The 19,382-nt window shown below is 38.3% G+C and overlaps 1 protein-coding gene across 3 annotated transcripts in view; it reads left to right on the forward strand.

Annotated features, from left to right (window-relative positions):
• Map7 (microtubule associated protein 7) overlaps window positions 1-19,382 on the forward strand; it is a 174,216-nt gene that overhangs the window by 130,154 nt on the left and 24,680 nt on the right. Inside the window, exons 4-8 of one of the 3 annotated variants that reach the window (XM_076859698.2) lie at window positions 2,788-2,951; window positions 4,022-4,139; window positions 8,178-8,288; window positions 14,146-14,259; window positions 19,008-19,132. In XM_076859698.2, coding sequence (XP_076715813.2) covers window positions 2,788-2,951; window positions 4,022-4,139; window positions 8,178-8,288; window positions 14,146-14,259; window positions 19,008-19,132 — 632 coding nt within the window. The remainder of the gene's footprint in view (window positions 1-2,787; window positions 2,952-4,021; window positions 4,140-8,177; window positions 8,289-14,145; window positions 14,260-19,007; window positions 19,133-19,382) is intronic. The other 2 variants (XM_076859700.2, XM_076859699.2) reach the window with 2 other exon arrangements.

Genomic DNA, 19,382 nt, shown 5'->3' on the forward strand with positions numbered 1-19,382 from the left:
AAGTGTAATTATTCTATTAATCCTCACAGTGAATCTGAGGAAGGTCCTGTTTTTATCTATAACTTACCCTGACAGAACTGATCCCAGGGAGGTTAAGTAACTTACCTGTGACCATACTGGCTGGGAAAGTAGCTCATTGGTAGAGTGCTTGCCTAGCATGTATGAGGATTCAACCCCCAGCACTGCACAAAATAAAACTATGATAACTATTACCATTCTGTCTCGGTGGAGGTCATACCAATTTATATTCCCACCATAAGCATAAAAAAAGATTTATACTCTGAGACAGACATGGTGAAGCACATTCATAATCCTTATTGACTTGGGATGCTAAGTCAAGAGAATTGCAAATTCAAGGACGACCTCAGCAACTCAGCAACTTAGCTAGGCTAGTGCTCTACCCCAGCCCTATATCTATCAAAAATTTTACTGTATATTCCCTCTGACTCAGGAGTTTTACTTGTTCATGGACACACCCACATATTTACACAGAGATTTAGGATAATGTGTTATTCAAAATTTGAATTAGGTTACTAAATTGTTTTTAGCATTTTACTATCAATCAACAGTTAACCGTTTATATAAAATTAGGTGCACAAACAGTGAAACAGTATGTAGCCATTAAAAGGTATTGTTAGATTCATGTTTTCATGTGTTGCTATGAAAAGATCTCTAAGAGATGTTAAGTGAAGACAGCAAGAGCAGATAGTAGGTATACTGTGGTTCAATATGTGTCGGGTACATTTCTCAAAAGATGGAAATGGAATATAAGAGAGTCTGGGGTGGGAGGAAGACAATCGTTTTATCTTTTACTATTTTGTACTGTTTAAGCTTTAACAAGATCTATTGCTGTACATCTACCATTTTACATGAATTTAAATGTGTAGCATCATTAAAAGCCTGCTGTTAAGGTAATCCCGTGTAGAAAATCCAGAAGGTATTTTGTGCATGAGTATGTGTGATCAAAGTAAGAAATAATTCTGAAGTCTCAGAATTATGTTCCCTGTCGGTCAACTTTTAAGGTGTGTTTTCAGTGTCTTTTGTTTATTCAGGCATTTAGTAAATATTGCACTCAACACTTAACTATGTTTTTTCTTGAAGTAAATTTTAAACTTGAGCCTGGGAATTTCTTCAGAACAATGGACTTTAAAATTGGGAGGAACAGCCAGGCGAGGAGGCACAAACCTGTAATACCAGTGGCTTGGAAGGCTGAGGCAGGAGGATCACTAGTTCAAAGCCAGCCTCAGCAGAAGCAAGGTGCTAAGCAACCCAGTGAGACCCTGTCTCTAAATAAAATACAAAAAATAGGGCTGGGGATGTGGCTCAGTGGTTGAGTACCCCTGAATTCAATCCCTAGTACCTGCCCCCCAACACACAAAATAAATTGGGAGGAACTTAGAAGATGAGTTACCTCATCCAAAGCAAGAGAAGACTGAAATCTAAATGGACACATCTGTCCATCACTTGGCTGTTTGGAAAACCAGGCCTCTCATGTGCCAGTCCCAGATCTCCCCATGTACCAGCAGAATGTTAGAAGGACAATTCACCTCAGATTTGTTGCCTTTTCTTTCTGCTGAAGTTACTTCAGATCTTTTTTAGTAGATTTGTGTCCTCAAATGATTAACTTTGGAAGGAGTTAATGCTATCAGAAATGTGCTATCAGAAATATCCTGATATTTCTATTTTGTCTTTTAGAAAGCAACATTTTCTATTTATATGCCATAAGATTTATGCTCTAAATTTTGTATGGACACTTTTGCCTACAGTCTTCCTTCCTTCCTTCCTTCCTTCCTTCCTTCCTTCCTTCCTTCCTTCCTTCCTTCCTTCCTTCCTGGGATTTACTCCAGGGATGCTTTTACTGCTGAGCTCTATCCTCAGCCCTTTTTATTTATATTTTATTTTGAGCCAGGGTCTCATTACATTTCTGAGGTTGACCTTGAATCTGTGATCCTCCTGCCTCAGCCTTCCAAGTCACTGGGATTACAGGCATGTGTCACCATGCATGGCCCCAATGTTGAACAGTGTTTTTATTTTGTTCGTGGTATCTGGGATGAAACCCAGGGCCTTGAGCAAGCTAGGCAAGTGCTATGCCACTAAGCTACCATCCCAAGCCTTTTCATTTGTTTGATTTTAAGACAGGGTCTTGCTTGTATTGCTGAGGCTTACCTTGAACTTGTGATCCTCCTGCCTCAGCCTCCAAAGTGGCAGGGATTACAGGATTGTGCTGTCCATACCTGAACAGTGTTTTTTGAATACTACTTTTCAGCTGGCTGTGGATAGGCTTAGGTCTTATGTAAGTACATCATGAGCTCCTCAGACACCAGGTCAGCTGCCTACCTGGTGCCTCAGGTAGGTACTTTGAGGCACTTAATATATCCTTTTTTATTTAAGTATTTTCTCCCACATCCTTTTAATTCTTCCAGAATACCAAAGCTATGTTGAAAGAAATGTAGTCCTAGACTAGAGGATATCACATTTTAAAAGAAGGGACAGATTGTACTATTGATTTTGAGGGCATTCTGTCAATTTAAAGATTAAACCCAGAGCATGTGGGTTCCCACAGGGTAGAATTCAATGCATCTTCTCTGACCTCCTTGTTGGCATATTAAATTATCCTGAAAACTAAGGGCACTTGTAGTATGTTCTTCTTGGGAATCTGAGGAAAGCAAAGGCTAGACTTGGTCAGTGCAAGACCACAGACCCATGTTTGTTAAATATAGACCACTCATTCTTACAATTCGCGGTTTAAACCTGCCTGTGTTGGATCTCCGTTTTTGCCCCATGTAGCCGCACGAGAAATCATCTGGTTAGAAAAAGAAGAGCGAGCCAGACAGCACTATGAAAAGCACTTGGAAGAGCGGAAGAAGAAGCTGGAGGAGCAGCGGCTGAAGGAGGAGCGCAGGAGGGCTGCGGTGGAGGAGAAGCGGAGGCAGAGGCTGGAGGAGGACAAGGTGAGCGCCCCTCCAGGAAGGACATGGGAGGTTCCTGTTTGCAAGATGCCATGCACTTCTGTGGAGCCTTGCAGTCAGGTGCTGGGATGCAGTGGTTTCCGAGTAATCAGCGGTACCTGTGGCCAAGGTGCTAGGGAGGGTGGGGTGTGGGAAGCAGGTGGAGAATGGGTGGTTGTTATTGCCATGGGAACTTGAAAAGCCCCGTTTCTCTGGTCTCCACCTCTGATTTATTAATGTTCAGTTCATCTCATCTGTCCTGAAGTGTTAAGAATACTCCAAATAATTGGGTTTCAGTAGGGCCTAACCATTTATAACCATCTTCATATAGACGTCTCATTTAATCATTACTTAACCTTACCTTAATATCTGTTTTTGCACAAATGGAAATTGAGATTCAGAATGGTGAAGTCACACAGATTATATAGCTCACTGATTTGTGGACTCAGGATTATGTACATCCTTAGTTCGGAACTCCTTTTTTAAAATATGGTACCAGCCAGGCACAGTCGTGTACACCTATAATTCCAGATACTGGGGAAGCTAAGACAGGAGGATCACAAGTTCAAGGCCTACCTGGGCAACTTAACAAGAACTTGTCTCAAAATAAGATTTTTTAAAGGGCTGGGGATGTAGCTCAGTAATAAAGTGGCCCTGGGTTCAGTTTAGTACAAAAATTTAAAATGAGGTAACATAGGGGGCTGGGAATAAAGCGCAGTCATACAGTGCTCGTTCAACATATTCAAGGCCCTAGGTTTGATCCCTTGCACTGGGAAAAAAAAAAAAAGTGGTAGTGTATCCTTTAAGCATCCATTTAAAGCCCAGACATACACTGCCAGGACTGAGTGTGTAGAGAACAGCATCACACCTGGAAGCAAGGATATTTGAATTCCTGCTGTATACCAAGGGCTTTATGATATTTCTACTTTCAGGCAAGGTGTAGACATCAGCCAGTAGCTTAGGAGTGGTGGCATGGAGGGTTAGGTAGTACCCCTCACTCCACTCTGCTTAAGTTGTAAAAATTTCAAACAATCTGGTTGAATCTAACAGCTGGCTCCTCTGTTCCATTTCAGGAACGCCATGAAGCAGTTGTACGACGTACAATGGAAAGGAGCCAGAAGCCAAGGCAGAAGCCTAACAGGTGGTCGTGGGGAGGCTCCCTCCAAGGGAGCTCTGGCATCCACAGTACAGGTAAACACCCAGAGGCCACTTTAAAGCATCCTTTTTGTTCTTTCCCTGCATGGTAAAACTGCATATGCTTCTTTTTTCTAAATCTGTTTGCAAAACAAAAAATCCTTCTGAAATCATTAAACTATCATTAAATCTTCCTCTCTTTGAGGATAAGAGGGTGATGGAGGTAAGAAGATAAGGTCTTGTCCCTTAACATGAACTACTTTTCTCATGTGTTACAAAATTCCTTAAAGAAGAATCTGTTCAACGTTACTAAAACTAACTAGTCTCGACTCTGTTTTAGTCATTTATTTGCATAAGTGTTACAAGGATTATGGAGCAAGTTAACCCGTATCTTTTATGGAGTAAGTTAAACCATATCTTTTATGGAGTAAGTTAAACCATATCTTTTATGGAGTAAGTTAACCTATATTTTTTATGGAGTAAGTTAACCCATTTTATCTTTTTCTCTAGAAGAATCATAGTAATACTGACAGATCAAAATTGACACTGAGTTTGTGCATTCTGACCCTAAAGTGTACACCACACTAATTCTTTGACAGAAAGTATGCAGCTATCTTAAGAAAAGCTAGAAATAGTAGTAGATGTCTAAGCTATTTCTTCCTTCAATGAACATGAGATCATACCGAAATTAGACTTAGTGAAAGGCTTTATGCTTGTACTGTAAATTCAACACACCTTGAATTTTAAATGGTATTTCAGTTCTTGTTCATTTGTGTGTATTTATTTATTTATTTATTTATTTTACTTTGAAAATCATGTCTTACGTTCTGTCCCCAGGTGGTTTTGTTGAGTCATCATTCACCTTTCTCGATTTAGCAGGCCTGGACCACCACTTCACAGCTTTGGGTGGTACTAGAAAATCTGGTACAAACATCCCTGTGATTGCTGACTGCCTGACTGTAGCTGGCACCGCAGCCCTAGGGCCAGTCCATTGATAGCTGAGCCATCACTATGTAGTCATAATGCATGCTTGCTGTCCTCCTGCATAGACCTCATCTGGGATTGGCACAGCATTTCTTAAGTGTGGTAATATGACTCGGGTGACTTAAAGGTGTTGAAATAATTACATGTGGCATGTTTGCTTTCTCTTCAAATGACCATTTTGGATAAAATCTTTTAAAAATGTTTTTTTCAAGGCTGGAGATATAGCTCAGTGGTAGTGGGCTTGACTAGCGTGCTTGAGGTCCTGGGTTAAATTCCCAGCACCATCCAAAATTTTAAAAAAAGAAAAAAATTTGAAATTAGCCAAAAAATTATCTGGGACCAAAGTACATCCAGTTTAGCTCTCCACACCCTCTTTCCTTACTACTGTAACCACTTGCAGTTTTATCTAAGTAACTATGAAGTTTTATTTGTTCTCTTCTGTTTCATTCCAAATGTTCTGTGTATCTTCTGTAATCCTTTGATGAACATCACCATAGTTTACTGTCCCATAACAGTGAAACAAATTCAAAAGCACTTCTCCCCCTTTGTTCTTCACCAACCTGTGGTATTTGGTGGAGTACATATCAAATTTGTGACCATAGAGATCATTTACATGTGATGTTTCATTCTAGGGAGAGTTTTGCATATATATTCCATGCAGAAAAAATTGTCATGGCATATTTTTTAGAATCTTATTTGTTTTTTAACTTGGCTTCATGTTTTACACATGTTTGACAGAAATCCACCCTGTTAATAGATTGTCCAACATTTTTGAGGTAAAAGAAAGCTTCTTAGCCTTAATTCTTGCTTCCACACTCAGAAGTTAAAATATAACATTTTTTTCTGCCACTCAGAACAAAATAAACTGGTGCTGCATTTGTGAACTGTTAGATAAAATCTATTTTTATAAGAGCTGTGAATTAGAGCAAATTACTGCTCTATTTGAACACAGACGTTTGTCTAAAAATAATTGGAATTTGCTGAAGTTCTTAGAGACTAGAGCTTGATCTGGAGAGCAACAGCTGGGTCTCATTCCAAATACACTTCACTTTTACCGCAATGCCTAAGGCAAGACGCCTCCTCAGTATTTACTGACCAACAGACAGGTCCTAGAGCCTGTCTGCATGAAAATTAGTGTCTTATACAACTGCTAGCACATCTATTAGCACCAGTCTAAAAATTTTATACTTTTGAAAACTGATTCATTATAAATCCTTTTGTGAATTTTTTTTGTTCAGTGAGAAAAAGAAATGAATAAAAGTGGTCTTACATATCAAGTCAGAAAATACATTCATGGCATAGTTCAGTAATTTTAACCATTAGATGTTTTACCACTCACAGAATTTTGGAGGGATAGGAAGACCTAATCTAGCTAATTTTTTCCTTTTATTCTGAAACAGAAGTGAATTTTTTAATGCACTATGGAGAATCTGCCTGAAGATAGGCATGCATATGACATAATTTCCCTCCAACTGAAGCTTATTGTGTAAAGAGCAGTATCAGAAAATATGTTGCTATCGAATCACCTGGAAGTGACTTTCATTCTCCTTCCTTGTGCCCATCACAAGGATGTTCCTTTTAATGTTTTCCCTAAATGTTGTCATCGTTGGGACAGCCCCAAGAACCCCACTTACATTTACAGTTAAGTGTAAATGTAAGACACAGAAATGGTGTTTGATGTCTTTTTTTTTTTTAAATAAAATCATTTCAACCATATGAATAAATCCCAGTTGAAAATAGAAATCCATAGCCAGGTGTGGTGGCACATGCCTATAATCCCAGCAGCTCAGGAGGTTGAGTCAGGAGGATCACAAGTTCCAGACCAGCCTCAGCAACTTAGCAAGGTCTATGCAACTTAGACCCTGTCTCAGAATTAATAAAGGGTTGAGGATGTGGCTCAGTGGTAGAACACCTCTAGGTTCAATTCCCTTTACCAAGAAAAGAAATATGTGATGCTAATGGAAGACTTGCTTATCACCAGTATATCATCCATAATAGTCAAAAACTTATTCCTTGGGGGAAGTTTTTTGCACAGTGTTTACTGTCGCAGTTTATTAGACCAATGGGAACTGAGTTTCAAAGGGTCTGCCACAAAGAATGTCTTTGCTTTAGTTTTAGTTTCCAACAATAGAAAATAAAACACAACAAAACTTCTTTAACTTAAATTATTTTAGATCAGAACATCCACTTTCCTCCTGGACACATTTATGATGAGATTTTTAGACTTTTATTATAGGTAATATTATTTGGGGAATATAACTTGTGCTGACAAGCATGATTACAACTTGGTTCCACTGTACCAACAGCAGTTTAACAGAGCTGATTTTTGTCTTTTATGTGGCTACTTCCCTTTTGACTTGAACTGTAAAAATTATTTTTAAATTATTTGCAGGATGAACAATAATACTCATCAGCTTACAAAGAATTCTTATTTTAATTACATTACTGTTGATTTTGTTGGGCAAGTTTTGCCCTGATTATCCATTTGTAGGCTACACTAAGCTCATGGGGCACTAAAGTGTGGTTATTCATAAACCTTTATGAAAGAAAGAATGTATGGTCATCCTTTCCACACCAAGAGCATTTCTTTGTCTTTCTTGTTCTTAAAACCATTCTTCTTTAATGAACTGTAATGCCTGGCTGTTTTGTGTTTTTTTTTTTTTTTTAAAAAGCATCAACAGCTAAACAGAATCTGCTATGTTTTTTCCCAGTGTTTGCAGTATATTTTACCAGCACCATCACCACCCCATCGTTCCTACCTTCAGAAATGATGAAGCCATTCACTTTATGGTCCTCTTTTTGCTTCATAGTCTGTTATTTTCATAGCCCTTTATTGGCCCTCCTTTTGTCTTCATTCACTTGTTATAACAGTATTCTTGAATTTCAAACTGGTGCACTGAGTATTTATTCTCTAAGAAAAAAAATGAATTTTATTTTATTTCTAGCCTTTAAGTTACCTTTAGCTTGTCCACTTAGAAAACTGTGCTATTATGAAAGATCTAGAAATAGAGCTGAAAGCATCCAATGCTAGTTTCTCCTTCCTTCAGTGAGCTAGGAAAATTGCAATCCTGCATGCTAGCTGTCAATTAGCATTATCTCCATTTGTTTTAGATCCAGACAGGCGGTCAGTTTCCACCATGAATCTTTCGAAACATGTTGATCCCGTCATTAGCAAGCGGCTCTCCTCCTCATCTGCAACTTTACTAAATTCTCCAGATAGAGGTACAGTCAAAAGGAAAACAAAAAAAGTGTTATGTTATTTACTTAATGCTTTTTTTTCTGGATGTTTACAGATGAAAATAAGCATCTGAAGTTGCTTTCCCTACGTTTCTTAAATAGGAAGAAAAAAACTTCAGAGTAAAAAAGCAATAAACGGCTGAACAGAATTTTCCTTGCGACAAGAACTTTCTCATTTTAGAACGTGGCTGAATGATTGCATTTAGCAGTGATGAAATCGGTGCTGCTCTCAACTTTTTAGTAGATGAGAAATCACCCACTTATCCACCAAAATGCAAATGGTCTTTGTTATGAACATTTCTTTTACTTCAATCATATTGTCTATGGCTTTTCATCTGTACCTTGGGAATTCCAGGCTCTGACTTTCCAAAGGAAACTTTAAATGATTCACGTTGGTAGATTTCATTTTGCTATTTATTTCCCACTTAACCAAGCATGCCTTTCTTATGTGTGTGATTGGTTTTTGGTACTCATTCATTTACTCCTGGGGATTTGACCCAAATTCAACAATATCATCATCCTTACAGCCTCCCGAAAAGTTCAGTAATCATATAATCCTTCAGTTTACATCTTGGTTTTAAGTTTTATTCATCCTATGGATTTACAGTACATGAATGTTGAATTATTTATAAAGTAAAAGTTTTATTTTTCATATATCATGGAAGGAACAATAAGCTTTTAAGATAAGCTACTTGTTTTACGTGGATAAAATGATTTTAAATAAAACCAAAGAATTACTGTGCAGTATAAAAGCACATAATTGTTAAAAATTACAAATTATGGTTACCTCAAGTACTTTATGAAGAAACTGGGAAAGTTTCAGTGTTTATAATCTTTAAAAAATGTAACGTGTGCATGTTCTGTATGTGCGTATGTGTATTCGTATATTTTGTATTGTATAAAAGTTGTTATGGTATTATTGTAATGTACAATATTATGAGTGTTGATGTTATTTCATAATTAATCTCATAAAGTGATAAATGTTGGAACAACTTCCTATTCCTTCCTTTCTAACCAAAATCTTTCCTTAAAAAAAAAAACAACAATTTGTATAAACCAATATTAGACATACAGTCAAATTAGGGGCCTTTTGTGTTAAAGTGTTAATTAAATTTTCTTAGCTGGGCATGGTGGCGCATGCCTGTAATCCCAGTAATTTGGGAAGCTGAGGCAGGAGAGCAAGGCCAGCCTCAGCAACTTGGCAACATCCTATCTCAAAATAAAAAATAGAAAGAACTGAGGATGTAATTCAGGGGTAAAAAGCCCCTGGGTTCAGTCCCCAATACTGCTAACCAACTAACTAACTAAATAAATAAATAAAATGTCTTTCACAAATATCCTTTATTTTCAAACTTGTTCCCTTAATGTAATGTAAAATAGAACACTGAATGCTGCTCTTATACTTGCCTATTCACCTTTGGAATGGGTCATATTATGAGCTGTTTAACTTCATACTTTTTTGGTGCCAGGGATTGAACCCAGGAGTGCTTAATCACTGAGCCACGTCCCCAGTCCCACAATCAGGATTTTATAGTACTTTTATCTTAAGCCTGACTTACTTGTAAAATTAAGGTGAGGATTGAGACAGGTAGTAAACTGGTCAATGTCCTGTCCACATCTCTGTGGAATGACAATGTTGAATTGTCTTTCTTGATTAGAAATAAGATGATATCTTATGGATTCTGTATGATAGTAACTAATTGGATAGTCTTAAGATAATATCTTAGAAATCATATTTCCTAGATCATCTGTGCCTAGATCATCTTCAGCAGTTGGGGTAATATTCTCTCAGGGGTTGAGAGCCTGACTTAATGTCCCACAGGCTAATTACTGTAGAAGAGTGATTAGAATGAAGTCCCCAGCTCCTTACTGTGCAGCTGCTATGCTGTGTCTGCAGTTCTCCCCCTTCCTGGGTGTCCTTCCTGAGGTTACTTCTGTGCTTTTTTTCTTTAGAAATGTTAGAAATTGTCTAGTAAGCCCCCGTCTCAAAATTAAAACTAAAAAGAGCTGGGGATGTAGCTCAGCAGCAAAGTGTTTCGGGTTCAATCCCCAGTACAAAGAAAAAAAGAATTGGAATAAGACACCAGGGTAAAGGGACGTTCAATAACCAGTTTATATCTGGGGCCAGGAAACTGCTCCTTGCCGGTGCAGGACAAGAAAGCTGAACATTAAGCTGTGCTAGGAGAAGCAGAGGGAGAGCACTGAATCTGAGTTTTGCTTCTCTGCCTGCTTTTCAAAAAAAAAAAAAAAAACTGTAAATGAGTTCCTGGCCTACCTGATCAGAGATGCCTAGAAGGGCTCTCTAGGGTATAAAAAAATTTTTGTTTTGTTTAAGTTAGACAAAACCCACATTTGGACAGTGAGAGGCTTAGGGTCTTTCAGTAAGAATAGAAGTTATTTTGAGTTTGAATTTCTCTAATTTATAAATATTTCTTATCTGTTACCCTTTTTTGAAGTTATGCCTTATCATCTCATTAAAAAGCATGCTTATTGCCGGACACAGTGACATATGCCTATAGTCCCAATGACTCAGGAGGCTGAGGCAGGAAGACTGCAAGTTCAAGGGCAGCCTCAGCAACTTAGTAAGACCCTGCCTCAAAATAAAAGGCTGGGATGTAGCTCAGCGGTAAAGTGCCACTGAGTTCAATTCCTGTATACCACAAAAATAAAGAAAGAAAGAAAGGATATATATATACACACACATACATACACACACACATACTCACAAACACACACACTGAATTAATAAATTAGAAACCTTTGTAGACAAATATGTCAAGAGGTTATATGCTTCTCAGTCTTAAAACTGATTTAAAATGAGGATCTGAAGCCATCAATACTGATTGTCAACTGAAATGCATCCTAACAGTTCTATTGGTTATTAAATATATTGAAACATTGTTATATCATTTAATAAATAGACATTTCCCCAAATGTATTTTCATAGGCGCTCCAAAGCTAGTAGAGGCCAGTCACAGATCTGTACCTATGTCCTATAGATTTTTGAAATGCTTTGATTATCTGAATCTAGCATTACATGGACTGAGAAGACTACCTGGCTTTAAGGAAAACTGATTATTAAAGATTTCTATAATTGCTACAGAATGTTGATATATTTCCATTAAAAGTACATATCACCTGGAGCCACTCATGGTGGGGCACAGCTGTAATCCCAGCCACTCAGGAGACTTAGATAGGAGAATCACAAGTTCAGGGACAGCCGAAGAAATTTGGCAAGACCCTGCATCAAAAAACAAAAATGAGGATGAAGCAAGATGGTAAAGCACCCTTGGGTTCAATCCCAGTACAAAACAAACCCCCAAAGCCAGTGTATGTCACTTTTTAAATTTTTTTATTTAATTTTTTTTGTTGTTGTAGGTGGACACAATGCCTTTATTTTTGTTTGTTTATTTTTTATGTGGTGCTAAAGATCAAACCCAGTGCCTCACCCATGCTAGGCAAGCACTCTGCCACTGAGCCACACCCCCAGCCCCTATATATCACTTTTAAGCTACCAACTTAACCAGTTCAAAAAAGAACAATGGAAAGTTTGAACAGAATAAGAATGAAATTGCCTACTCTTTGCTTAAAGTTAATCAATACACTTTTCCCCTAGAATAAACATCAGAGGACACATTGGTGGACCTCAAGCCAAATTCTGCCCAGAGCATTGTTATATTTAACCTGAACAGTGCTTTTTCTTGCTTTAATTAAAATTGATTGCTAATATTTAAAATATAAAAGACCTCGTAAAACATTTAGTTTTCCTCCTCCTAATATATATAAATATAAATATATATATATATATATATATATATATCAAAATTTAAGTGTTTAAATAGGGCCAATACCATAGAGTGTCAATGCCTCTTCAGCTTTTTAATCTTAAAATCAGGACTCTGTAGGTGGAAAAGAACAATGAACTAACTGTCCTTTGTGAGCACCTACTACAAGGTTATCTCTCCTCTGGAAGGCAGTAGGTGTGAGTGTGGTACATGTTGAAGCCTGATTCCTCTAGCACCATCTTTCATTCAAAGTGTTAAGATTTGCTTTACATCAAAGTTAAAGTGGTCTCATAATGATCTTAATTTGAAGCAAATTCTGTCATTGATGCCCTAGAGACTCAAAGAAGTAGAGTAATTGAACTTCTTAATGGAGAAAAGAGAAAAAGACATCTTTTCCATGATCCTTCATCTCTGCAGTTTTAAGCTACAGGCATTCAATAGTTTTTCTAAGAAAAGGAAGTGTTCATCTTTCTTTCCTTTCCCATCCATTGAACATATAGTTCTGTCGAAGATTTTTAATTAATCCTAATCCCTTTTCTTCCATTGCTTTTATTCTGAGAGTGTGTTCTAATTTTAGGTTGCATTATCCTATTTTGTTGTTACATACACTCTCGCTACCCTACTAGTTGATGATAGTACTTCCCCATGGTGTTTTCTACTAACTTTAACGATTGCAATTTCTATAGCAGATCATTTTCATTAACGTCTTAATGCCAGATAATAATTAATTTTACCAAAAAGACTTCTAAAAAACAGAAAATCCAATGAATAATTCACTAATTCTTACATTCACTAGAGCTTTCATCAAAATAGTCACTCTTTTTAAAATAAAATCAGGTAATGAGGGAACTGACTGGAAGTTGATTCTTCCTTCCAAATAGAAGCAAATATTTTAAAGTAACAATACTTAGCAGTGTGTGGCTTTTGTTATCTAAAAATGATTTCCTAGAATTTAAGAGCCCTTCCAAACACCTGCTCCAGAGGCAAAGGAGTCTTACATCTGAGGTTTATGAATAGAAGTGACCTTGTCAGGCAAAGACTTTCAAGTGACTTAAGGGTGCATTCTAAAACAGATTAGAATGTAATGGTATTTGTAGAAGTTTGCAAACTTCTTTACTAGTATTTTTGGAAAATACCTTCTATATTTTCATGTGCTATCATTGGAAGCTAAGATAAAAGCAAAGTAAATAACTTATAATTAGCATGCATTTCCTAACCATGGCCTTGCTGGGCCCCAGTATAATGTGAAGCCATATATTGTTGCATTATTTTAACTTTGTTTTCGAGATTCTTCAGGCACCCACTACTAATTGTCAGGATTATGCTTATGTTGAATTTTGGCTTTTCTGTTTTGTTTTATCTTGCTTCAGCCTTAGCCTTAATCCTCAGCCAAAATTTTTATATTGTTGCCAAACAGGGATGTGAAAAAACCTGGCTTGCTGAATGGAAAGGTCAGAAGGAGTCCCATGCAGAAATTTGCATGAGTCTTCATTTTATTTTATCTAACCCCATCCTCCAATTGCTCACATAGTGATTCATGGAGATCTAGCATAGTCTAATGGGAATGTTCTCTATATTTTGTATAAATCTGGTTTTTCATTCCTGCCACTAGCTCTGTTGGGATTTATTATTTAAGGTACTTAGGAAGCCCTGTGGCTGAGGTGTGTACCATCAGTCCATTGCCCATCCAGATGTCCATCTGATAGGTCTACCCCGGAATTGTTCATACATGTCAAAACAAATGTAGTTGGATGGTATTTCTGTTTTGAGACCTATTGACTACTAAAGGAGAGTGATTGGCAAAATCTGCAACTAAACTTTTTAAGAGGCTACTGTAAAATTAACCTTAGTGGAACAGCTTTGTGGAAGCACTTTTGTGGAGCAGCTGCTAATCTTGGAAATGGTTTCTGTTTCTCTGACTTATGGCCAGCTGTCCTCCCTGGAGAGCCTGGTGTCTCACAAAGACCAGGCCTGTGGAGCTGATAGGTATGATGTGGTGCGCCCCCTTAACCCTGGAAAGAATGCTTCTAACATCTTGCTTATGTGGTGACGTTTAGCTCGCCGCCTGCAACTCAGCCCCTGGGAAAGCAGCGTTGTTAACAGACTCCTGACGCCCACACACTCGTTCCTGGCCAGAAGTAAAAGCACAGCAGCCTTGTCTGGAGACACAGGTAAAGCCGTCCAGGTGGAACTCTCCTGGTGAGGTAAAGTCCTCCTTGCAGAGCCTATCTGCACTGCTTACCTCTATTTTTCCTGATGTGTGCTTCCCTCTGCTCTGGTGGAAGTGTTAGTTAGGTTGGTTTCATGCCCCTGGCATTGTTTCCTCTTACTGTCCACCTTAGCATCTTATGTGGACACCAGTCACCAGGCAGACAGAGGAAGCCCCTCTGATCAAATGGCTTCAGCTTGCTCTGCTCTTTAGGCTACCAGAATAAAAGTATCCCTTACCTACCATTCTTTCTACCCCTGTATCTCAGCATGTGATCAGAGATAGACATGATTTAATATTTAATACCAATATGTGGACTCAAGAATAAAATCAAAGCACAAAGTTTTGTAATGTGCCTGTGGTTACTGCTTATCCTTCCTGCCAGTCTCTTGTGTGTAATCTAGGAACAGAACCCTTACAAACTCATTTAGAGTTGTGGAGAAGGATAATTAGCATGTATAGAATATAATTATAGAGTCAGATTCATTGAAAATATGTAGAATATACCTACTACAGGCTATTATAATTCTCTACTTTTTAAAATATAAAACATGCTGAATGAGCCAATTGGCTCATTCACTTAATGAGAAATTAGTATACAGCTTCCATGTAGTTGGTAAGAAAATTCTACATTAGGCTTTTGGTATCACTACTCCCATGGTGAGTTGATTTAGATTTTCCCAAATCTCTCTGGGTACAGTTGGTACATCTATGTAACCCATCTAGCCCTCATCTTTGTCACTCAGGAAATTGTGTACCCTCTTTCAAAAATTGCCTTTAAAAATTCTTTATCTCTGCAGTCTACTCATGTGCATTAGCTAACTTTACCAGTAATAATCCTTGGTGCTTTATGGGGTCTTTCATCTACAGTGCCCAATGAGCTAATGAGCATCGACTCTGCTTCTCATAGCACCCCTGGAGTCAGTCTAGGGAGCAGGCATGGACATTCCCAACTCCCATGGAAAGCAAGTGTACTTGCAATAAAAGACTTTTACCAGAGCCGCTTAGAAAGTGGGTGGACTAGATCTTAAATGTCCTCACCTCTCCCTCTTCAAAACCATGTGGTGTTTTGTGTCCGGCTGTGCAATCAAACAGCTGGACCACAGTGGTTTTTTTTTTCTTTTTTCTGTAAAATAATTTTTTTTGGAGCTGTCGTCCTACTTTTAAGACTTTTTGGAAGGAAAAGTATAGTAGATCTCAAGATAGTATATACCTATGATTCACAAGTCATGAAAGCTTTTCTTCATGTTGAAGAACATGTCAGACTGCTTCTCTATCCTGCTTCACGGGATCTCCGTAGTTTATGACCATCCATCATGCATCCGAACCTCCACATTGTATGTCATGCTCTGCTTAAAGACTGCCTCAAAGCTAGAAAATTATCTTTGCTGTTTCTGTCATCACTAACTTTTGCCAATTCTTTAGCTCTTCCTCTAGTCTTCTAACACCATCTCCTCATTTTCCACCCAATTTACTCACCCGCCTGTCTTCCCACCTTGTTCTTCATTGTTACGCTCAGGGTGCTTTCTATCTGCGGATTGGCTCTTTACTTTGCTGCTGTTCTGTTTTCCTTTTCAACAAAAAATACTTTTTTTTTTTTTTTAAGTGTGTAATAGCGCATAGCCTTACTGAGTTACCTGTTTTGTTAATCTATTCCCTAGATCGTTGTCACTTTTTGCATTGATGTGGCTTATGTTTAATGAATCAAAACTCTTGATTTTTACAAAAATTTCCATTTGTAATTATATGTAATTATATGTAAATATGTCTTCCAGTTGTCTTTTGTTATGCTTATTTTTTCATGTATCTCGTTGATTATTCTTTTCTGCCTTTCCATCTTAGTTTGTCTCTTGACTTCCTCTTATTCTCAATTGCCTTTGGCAAAAGAATGAGCTACATCCATAATAGGGGTTACACTAGTAGATTAAAACCGCTGTTCTTACCTCTAGGGTGTTTGGTGATTGCAGACTCTCTAAACAGGGAATAGAGCCATCGAGAATTAAAATCCAGGTCTCATGCCTCTCCTTTGCAGCCATTACTGTAGGTTGACTTCTCCATGTGTGTGTGTGTGTGTGTGTGTGTGTGTGTGTGTGTGTGTGTGTTTTGGGGGGTGGGGGGACAGTGGAGAACATTTAAAATATATGTGACTAATTAGTGAACTCAGAATTAAATAAACGGTACATGTAAAATGGTTAGAAGATACAGTAGGCCTTCAGTGTTAATACTATATTATGCAAATTTTTTCTGTTCTCTGTGCTGCTCTCCAATCACTTGAACTGTATTATCATTGCTTGGCACCCACTATTTCATCTAGAAGATCTTGAATGGGTTAAATTAATACACACTTATTACCAGCCTTAGCAACTTAATGAGACCCTGTTCAAAACAGAAAAAAAGAGGAGGGGCTGTGTGATATAGCTCAGTGGTAGAACACCCTTGGATTCAACACCTCATACTGCAGAAAAAGAAAAATTATTTCCGTACAGTTTCCCCTGTGATTTAAATAAAGAGAAAAAAAAAAGCACAAAATGATAAGAGGTTTTCCTTCTCTTCCTCACAACACAAATCCATCCTTCACAGTAAGTTAAGGTCATAAGTAAAGCTTTATGTTGTTTCCCATGTGATATGCACATATTGCTTTAAGAACCAAGGGAATGCATTTTAGTTTATCCTGAAGAAATAGAATTATTTTTTCAGATGATGAAAAAAGAGAGTACAGTGTCTAGTCTATTACAATTCACTGATAAATAGAAGATACTACAAGGCATTAAATAAAAGAACACATTAATAAAGATGCAGTCTAGGGCTGTGGATATAGCTTAGTGGTAGAGTGCTTGCCTAGCAAGCATGAGGTCCTGGATCTGATCCCAATACCGCCAGTGGGGAGGCAAGCTGATCAGCTTTTCTGACTCCAGATTAAATCAAAATAACAAACATTTTTAAACTCTAATTCTAAAATTAATAATTTTAACTGGGCATGGTAGCACATAACTGGGCATGGTAATCCCAGTGACCTAAGAGGCTGAGGCAGGAGGATCATGACCTTCAGGCCAGCCTGGGCCACTTAGACAGGTATTAAAAAGGCCTAGAATGTAGCTCAGTGGTAGAGAACTCCTATGTTCAATCTCCAATACCACACACTCTCTCATGAATATATATTATATACATGGAGAGAGAAAGTAAGTACCTCAGATTTGCCTTTTGAACTTTGGGCTATTTTGTTTTTGTTGTTTGTTTTGGGGATTGAACCCAGGTTATTTTATTTCAAGACAGCCTCACACTAAATGGCCCAGGCCGACCTTTAGCTTTCAATCCTCCTGCCTTAGCCTCCTCAGTAGCTGGGATGGTAGGTGTGCACCACTGTGGACGGTGTACTTTTGAGTGTTTAACTTACTAATACAGTTAACATTTGGCTGGCCTGACACAGTAATCTCCGTCAGCACCTCTCCATCTCTCTCTCCCCGCCTCACTCCCTCCCCATCTCTTCCCCTCTCCCCCTTCCCACCTCTCCCCTTCTTGCCAGGTTTGAACCCAGGGCTTCATGTGTGCTAGGCAAGTGCTCTACCACTGAGCCACCTTCCCAGCCTCATGCTAGTCTTTTTCATAAAGGGTTGCTACAATGGCTAGAGTTAGGTAAAGTAATTTTATAACCTGGTCCAAATGCATTTTTTTTGGGGGGGTGGGGGCTGGAAAGCAGCATTTCTGAATGAGATCTGAAAATGGACCTTGAACTTTAGTGCCCCCACTTTTGATATGTATGTGGTGTTACATAAATTTCTTTAATTCATTATTTCTCAGAATAACGTGATGAATGACAGTGTTTCTTTGAAGGTGAACGGTCAGAAACTATGTAGATTTTCAAAAAACTTTCTGTCTTGAGTAAAAAAATGTAAAAGCTACTCATGACTCAATGTTATTTTTGGCCATCTTAACATATTTATGTTCTTTTCACTATTTTAAGTAGTTACAGCCCATCTTCCCATAAGTTCTGCTGCTGCTGCTGCCTATGAAATATTGAATGCCTTTGCTTTTGGAAAAACCCAGAAGCTTGCGTTGGTTTGCCTTGAAATAGATAATACATTTACAGAATTCTTTTCTGGAAATGATTACTTATTCCTATAACAAGTCTTAACACCTGGTAAGACTTGGTCATTTAACATACTTAAAATTCAGATTCCTTCCCCCTGCAACTGGCTGTTGAACTTGACCCATTGAAATAGTTGTAGTTTATCTTGCTTGCCTGATTGCATGCTTCTTCTCTTTCTACCTTTTTTTTCCATCTTAAGGATGATTAGAAAAAATCTGATTGCAAGCTAGTCATATAAAAATCACCTCATATCATTAATGCAACATTTTACCAGAACCATTTGTTCAAAGGAATGTCAGATCTTGGCTCTCTATAACAACTAGATTATATCTACATCTTTAATCAGCATTTAAATAGGCACATAGCTAGAAGTACAGTTCCGATTTTTCACTTGGACATGCCTTTCTTTGGGGGCCATAATAAACTCACAGGAAGTAAGGAGAGTTGAGTGTGATGGTTCTGGGCACCTTTAGGTAATAACATCTTCTTCCTACTTTTCTCTCTGTCTCTGCTTGGCTCCTTTTCCTGAACCTGCTTTTGGCTTTCTTCACCTGTTCTTCTGGCACTCTTGTGTGTAAAACCAATCACCTGCACCCTAGTTATCCCCATTTGTCCTCGTTCAGCATCTTGCAGCCCCATCATCATGCCCTACAAAGCTGCACACTCTAGAAATCCGGTGGACCGACCAAAACTCTTTGTAACACCACCTGAGGGCTCTGCGCGCAGGAGGACCATTCATGGCACATTGGTGAGTAGCAGTTGGGAGTGGACTGGCGAGTCTGGGAGCCAGTTCTTTTCTGTGCAGAGTGGATACTGCCCAAGGTGTGGTATGGTTATAAGACAGGGTGGCCATGACACCCAGCATCCCATTCATCACAAATCTGGCTGACAGTTGGTACTGCACACACCCCTCTCCCCACATGGCCCCACTTCTTTCCCACTTGAAATATTGCTTTCCCTAAAATTTGAACATGAAGATGAAAATGGATCTTTGTTCA

This window comes from Callospermophilus lateralis, chromosome 6 (genome assembly GCF_048772815.1).
Source record: "Callospermophilus lateralis isolate mCalLat2 chromosome 6, mCalLat2.hap1, whole genome shotgun sequence".
Classification (NCBI taxonomy): domain Eukaryota; kingdom Metazoa; phylum Chordata; class Mammalia; order Rodentia; family Sciuridae; genus Callospermophilus; species Callospermophilus lateralis.